This window comes from Malurus melanocephalus, unplaced genomic scaffold, assembly GCF_030028575.1.
Source record: "Malurus melanocephalus ecotype Western Australia unplaced genomic scaffold, MMel_1.1 scaffold_1559, whole genome shotgun sequence".
NCBI lineage: Eukaryota > Metazoa > Chordata > Aves > Passeriformes > Maluridae > Malurus > Malurus melanocephalus.
In genome coordinates, this window is record NW_026624791.1 from 16,851 (window position 1) to 23,809 (window position 6,959).

The 6,959-nt window shown below is 38.9% G+C and overlaps 1 protein-coding gene across 1 annotated transcript; it reads left to right on the top strand.

Annotated features, from left to right (window-relative positions):
* Positions 1-6,008: 6,008 nt before the first annotated feature.
* On the top strand, positions 6,009-6,927 carry LOC130587123 (IgGFc-binding protein-like). The gene is made up of 2 exons (XM_057388083.1): positions 6,009-6,391; positions 6,807-6,927. The coding sequence occupies exons 1-2, from the start codon at positions 6,059-6,061 to the stop codon at positions 6,903-6,905; spliced, it is 432 nt and encodes a 143-aa protein (XP_057244066.1). The 5' UTR covers positions 6,009-6,058; the 3' UTR covers positions 6,906-6,927.
* Positions 6,928-6,959: the final 32 nt, after the last annotated feature.

Genomic DNA, 6,959 nt, shown 5'->3' on the forward strand with positions numbered 1-6,959 from the left:
TTTTCACAGTGATGGCACAAGGCAGGTCCTGGTGGCTCCTCCTTGTATTCTGTGGTAAGCAACAACCCTGTTTTGCACACWAAAWCCCCRAATTTCCTGATTTTGGACTTACTTGTGGGCTTTTTAGTACAGAAAAGGAAATCCTGAATGCCTGTGTTGTTTTTTTCCATGAAAATTCCATTTTCCCCCCATTGTGCATCTTCCTCAACAACCTCTCAGCCTCTCAGGTTTATTTTTTTGTTTTTAAACCATTTTTTAATTATTTGTTTTTATCCAATAGCCTTTAGAAGCTTCTTTTCTTTTTTATAAAAACTCCATTAATTTTCTTGGAAAAAAATACCCCTTTTCCTCACTTTCTATAGGAAAAAAGTGTACTTTGTCCTCATTATTTGGGTTTACTTTATAGTTTTGGGGKTTTTTTTAAGTAAAATTCTAATTAGCTATTTTGGTAGCTATCCAGGAACAAAACCCACAATCTGTATGCTGGGATTGTATTTTTGAGTGGGGGAAAGGCTATTTTTAGAAGGTTTTTTACTTAAAAAGTCCTTTTATTTCCTCTATTTTAATAAATACTATTAGTTTTTAAGGGGAAAAAATGCTTTTTATTCCTTATTTTCTTGACTTTTTCTCTAATTTTTCACGAAAAGACCTTATCAACCCTATTTCTTAGTTTTTTAAGGAAAGAATGTTTCATTCCTTAATTAAAAAAATTCCTTATTTTTATTCGTTTTTAAGAAGTTTATTAGGGGAAAAAAGTCCTCATAAACTATGTTGTAGCTTGGAGGTTTTTTAAGGAAAAAAACTACTTTTTTTCAGTGTATTCTAATTTTTAAAATCCCAATTGTTTATTTCCCTGTTGATCCTTCAAAATCCCCATTTAAAAACAAAGCAAAACTTGTATTTATATTTTAATTAAGAAACCGCCTTTATTCCCTTTTTTATTCCCAAATGTCATTATTCCTATTTTTCCTCCAAACACCCAAATTTCATTTTTTTCAGAAAAAAGAACAAAAGTTAGCTTTTTTTCCCCAACTCACCCAAAACCCTTAAAATTTAAAAAATTTTTATCACCCACTTATATGTATATATATGTATGTATATGTATATATACACAAATTGAGCTTTAATCAAATGTTACCACATTTTTGCTGGTTTTCCCCCAAGAATATCATCAAGTTCCTTTTTTTTTTTTCTGAATAAAAGAAAAAGCCCAGTGCTTTTAATCTGTTTTGGGGCAAAAAGAGGGCTTTTTTATTGCTTTGTAGCTTTAAAACCCTGAAAATCTCACTTGAGTCCTTTAAAAGTATATTTTATTTATTTTAGTTTTACTCTTTTATGTATATATATATATATATATATATATATACACATTTTAATATATACAAAATATTTCAATTCTTAATTGGCTAATAATAGTACTAGATAATATAATAACATTGATTATTATGACAATAATTACTTATTAGCATTTATCCATATTATTATATKTTATGTGTATATTAATTTTATATGTACTTGACTAGAGTTATAGATGAATATGTTATGTTACGGTAATTATGTAAGAATGCAACATAAACATTCTCCTATAGTTCTATTATATTGATATTACCATTACTCTTGATTTGTATTTTTTTTGTTAAAATTTCTGTTCAAATTCAGTATAAAATTATTTGAATGTTTATATGGATGTATAAAATATGTAAAATATAAATATATGTATTATATTTTCTATCATATAACATAGTATTATCTTAATATTTTTAATAATATAGCTCTCTGTATACTCATGTGTAGGTACATTTAGTTGTTGAGAAGTAATTATAAAAGATAGAATAGATATAAGTGATTATAAATATAATTATTACCATTGTAGTTAATTTTACAATGCAATATGGCAGTTACAATATATTAATTATGTTGCATTATTATACTTATATAAAAATGTGATATAACATGATAGATGTTTATAATTTATGTTGCAATATAATATCCAGTATTAAARTTGTTATATATAATGATAGATTACAACATAAATGGTATAATATAACGGTATATTGAGTCTATTCCGGTCTCTAATGCCCTCTAACACAGTCTCTACACTCTAATTTTGCTTCTTGTTGTTCATTTTTGTTTGATTTTGGCCATTTTTTTCCCCAGGCAATTTCTATGAAAAAAATGAAATTAAATKATTTCAATTCATTATCTGTATAATTTTATGGAGAAAATATAAAGTATCRACTGTAGTTTATAATTATAAATATAAAATGTAAATTTATTCTTTACTATGATTATTGCTAAAATGAATAACTACAGTGTTTTTTATTATTATATTATTTTAATTCTATTTAATATTTCTGGATTTGGACTAATTCTTTCCTGATACTTCTTTTAAAATTATGTACAAAATAATTTTTAAAAGACTACTGTATATTTTATATAAATGTTTTCTATTACAGTTATAATTAATATGTGTGTATACTAATAACATAGAAAACTATAGAACTAAGTCATATACTGGATAACAAATATAATAGTATAATAACAGGTTAAAAAGGTAATTAACATGTTTTTACTAATATATTGGTTCTATACTATTAATACATCAGTAGGCTAATAATTAGTGATTATAAAATGTATAATACGTAATATTAATATATTAATAGCATAGGATTCAATAATATTGATAATATATAATAATATAATAATATAATAATATAATAACATAATGTTGTTGTATTAAGAAATTGTATTTTAAATAACTAATAGCTAATAATGCAGCATTATTTCATATTAGTGACACATGGCTATATTATTAACATTAATTTGGTAATAAAACAAATACATAAGAGTTTAATACTTATATATTATGTAGTTTTATTTAAATGTTTTTTATTAATACAATATTTAAATGTTGTTTATTAATACAATAAACTGTAAATATAATTTCTACTGTGATTATATATAAAAATAGACTCTATAAATTAGATACTACAGTCATAACTTTAATGTAATTTCAGTACAGTTCCTACTACAATTCTATATAAAACATGTATAAAATTGATGCATAAATTAACCAAGGCCCCCTTTGTCCCCCGTTTTCTCAGCACTCTCCAGTGCCAGCTACCGGGGCTGGGAGTTCCTGGCGGTGTTTGCACAGAATGACGATGAGGCCCCCAGCACATACCTGCAGCTGTTGCTCACCTCCTGTGGCCCTGCTGACACCCAGATATCAGTGACACTCTGTGACGGCTCTGTCAGCCACAGTGTCACCCTGGGGCTGGATGTCACTGCCCCTGTCCCTCCCTGCTAACCAGGAACTCGCAGGAAGCCACATTTCCCATAAAACCTTGGTGCTCCAGGCCAGTGCTGACATCTCCGTGGTGGCCGTCAGCACCAAGAGCACCATGGGTGCCAACGCTCTCCAGCCCATTGAGAGTTTGCCATGAGATTGGACTAAGCCACTCTGTATTTGGGGAAGTTCACACCTGAATTCCAGGAAATTTCCAGGAAATGGCTTGGAATTTCCTGACTCGTCCTGATTCCCGTTGTCTTCCAGCAGATATTCCCTGTCCTCTCAACAGCTCCTACGAGCTCTGCTCCCACACCTGCCAGCACACCTGCAGGTCTCCGGGATCCAAGCATTGTCTGTGAAAGTCTATGGGGTCACCTTGACCTTGAGACACGGAAAGAGGGCAGATGTCAGGGTAAGGTGGCACTTTATGGCCCAAATCTCATGGGATCCCCCCAGAACTGGGTTTCCTTGATGGAGGGGACACCTCAGCCCATCTCCAAGCACAGTCCATGTCCATCACAACTTTTCCTTCTAGAGCGAAATCTCTAAAAGCATTAAAACATTGATTGGAAGGTGTTTTCCCCTCCATCAGCACCAAAACTCTGTTTCCTGTCTCCAAAACTAATCCATGCTCATCTGAACTTTTCCTTCCAGKTGGGATCCATAAATGTATCTGAATATTGTTTGGAAGGTGTTTTCCCCAAATTTTTGGTCACACTATCTCTTCACTAGAGGACTCTTCATTCTCTATCCTAGGTGGGAATAAAAGATGAGGAATAGAATATTTGGATAGTTCAGGAACAGAATGTTGGGATAAGCTTGGAATAAGATGTTGGGGTTTGTTGGGAATAAAATGTTTGGATATGTCAGGAATAAAACAGGATATGCCAGGAATAAGACGTTGGGATAAACTGGGGCTAAAATGTTGGTGTGTCTAGGGAATAAAATATTAGGATATTTCAGGAATAAAAGGTTGGGATGCATCAGGAATGAAATATTGTGGCATGTTTGGCTATTTTGAAAATAAAATACAGTGGGAATAGAATGTTGGGATATGCGAGTAATAAAATATGGCAGGAAAAAAGTATTGGGATATGTTTGGACTAAAATTTTATAATATGTCAGGACTAAAATATTGGGATRTATAAGGTTTAAAATGTTGGAATATGCTGGGAATRAAGRTCTGGGATTTGTGGGGAATAGAATATTAGCATACTTTGGGAATTAAATATTGGTGTATGTTGAGAATAAATCATTGAGATAACTGGGCATGTCTGGCTGCCGGCAGGTGAATGGGGAGGTGACCCTGCTCCCAATGCTCCTGGCAGATGGGAAGGTGCAGGTGTGTCCCAGTGGGCTCCGTGTTGCTCTGGAGATGGATTTTAGCATCCGGGTCTCCTATGATTGGAATTGGCACCTCCTGATCAACCTCCCCAGCAGTTACTTCTACCACGTCCGTGGCCTCTGTGGGAATTTCAACCTCAAGCCGCTTGACCGTGTCCCTGAGGCTGGCGACAACATCTCTGCCATTGTGACATGGGCCAAAAGCTGGAATAGTGCTGACTCCAAGGCCAACAACCCAATTTGTTTGGATTATTGCAATGGAGCATGCCCAGTGTGTGATAAGGAGAAGAAGGAGCTCTAAGGCAGGAAGCACTATTGTGGGATCATTAAAAAATCCTTCCACGGGCCGTTCAGAGCATGTCACCACATAGTGAAGCCTCACGACTTCTATCGCAACTGCCTGTCTGACCTGTGCCTGAGCAATGGGGTGAGGTCAATCCTCTGCCAGGTGCTGGAGACATATGCAGCGACGTGTTGGAAGCACGGGGCTATGGTCCATGACTGGAGAACCCTGTCAGGATGCCGTAAGTGTTGGGGTTTTTTTTTGGGAAGGGAGGGAGCTTAGAGAGTGGGGGAGGATGGGTACAGAGTGGGACCCATCCTGGGTTGAAGCCCTCAAATCCCTCAGGTGATCCTTGGAAATTCTCCAAGTGATTGAGTGAAAAAGAAGGGGGTTAAAATGGGGTTTTGAGTGACATGGCAGTGGGGAAAGGGTTGTTTGGGGTGCAACTTCCTTCTGGTGCTACAGACCTTTTCTGTGTCCCAGACCCCATCCCATCTTTCCAAGATTCCATCCCCCATTTTCCAGATCATTCTCGCATGTCTCGCATGTCTCTCTCCTTATCCTTGTGACCCAGAAGTATCCCAGACCCCATCCTTCGCTTTTGAGACCCTTGACACATATTCCAGGCCTTTATCCTTGTGTCCCAGACCCTGTCCTGTGCCCCAGACCCCATCCCACATGGCTTAGACCTCATCCCACTTGTCCCAGTCTCTTTCCACATTTCCTCCTTGCACTCCAGATCCTTCTTGTTTCCCAGACCCTTCCCTATTTTCAAGACCCTTTTGCAGCCCCAACCTGCTCCATCAAATGCTGTGCACTCCCCTAATGCCTCCCTCACCCCAGTTTCCTCCCCCTGCAGCCTTACCTTGCCCTGCAAACAGCCATTATGAGCCATGTAGCAATGCCAGTCCAGCCACCTGCTCCGACCACCTGTTCCCAGCCACCTGTGACCAGCCCTGTGTGGAGACCTGTGCCTGTGACACCAGCCACGTGCTCAGCAATGGGCAGTGCATGCTGGTGTCCCACTGTGGCTGCACCCATGATGGCCATTACTACTGCACCCGTGATGGCCATTACTACTACAGTTCTGGGGTGGTAACACCTGTTGCTCCAGGTGCAGGTGTGACACAGAGCTGGGAATGGTGGTGTGTGAGGAGTCGGGCTGTAAGCCGGGTGAGGTGTGCACAGTGGTGAAGGGAGTGCAGCGGTGCGTGGCCAACAGGCAGTCCATCTGCATGGCCACTGGTGATCCCCACTACACCACCTTCGAYGGGCACCGCTACGACTTCATGGGTACCTGCATCTACCTGTTGGCTGGGCTGTGCTCCACTGACCCCACCCTCCTCCCCTTTGCTGTCACTGTGGAGAACAATCATCGTGGCAGCCACCTGGTCTCCTTCACTAAGGGGGTCACTGTGGGGGTGTACAACATGACCCTCAGCCTCAGCCAGGAACATCGCCAGAAGGTCAAGGTAGGGATGAAGCAGGTGATGGGGGTGGTTCAGAGTCATTGCATGGCATTTGGGGAGGGCTCAAGGCAATGGTATGGTCTTCAGGTGCACTTCAAGGTCATCACATGACCCCTGGGTGGGATTTCAAGGTSYTTTTAAGGTGTTTAGGTGCATTTTGAGGTAATTTCAAGGCCCTCTGGTTGAGTTTYAAGATCTTTATGTGGTGTTTTGCTGGGCTGCAAAGCCCTTGTGTGGCATCTGGGTGGGTTTCAAAGTCATTCCATGGCACTGGGTTAAGTTTCAAGGTCGTTCTGTCTCCAGGTGGGTTTCAAGGTCATCATGTGGCATCTAGGTGGTATTTAAGGTCATTCTGTGACACCTGGGTGCGTTTCAAGTTCATTGCAGGAGCTCATGCCACTCACGATTCTCTTTCCAGATCAATGGTGTCCTGTTGGACGTCCCTTTCACCCACAACCACCAGCTCCAGGTGTCCCTCCGTGGTGTYCACGGCATTATCACCACTGACACCGTGTAGTTCCAGCTGTTGGTGGATGTCAGGGGCGTTGGGGACTAGCTGGCAGTGCTGGCA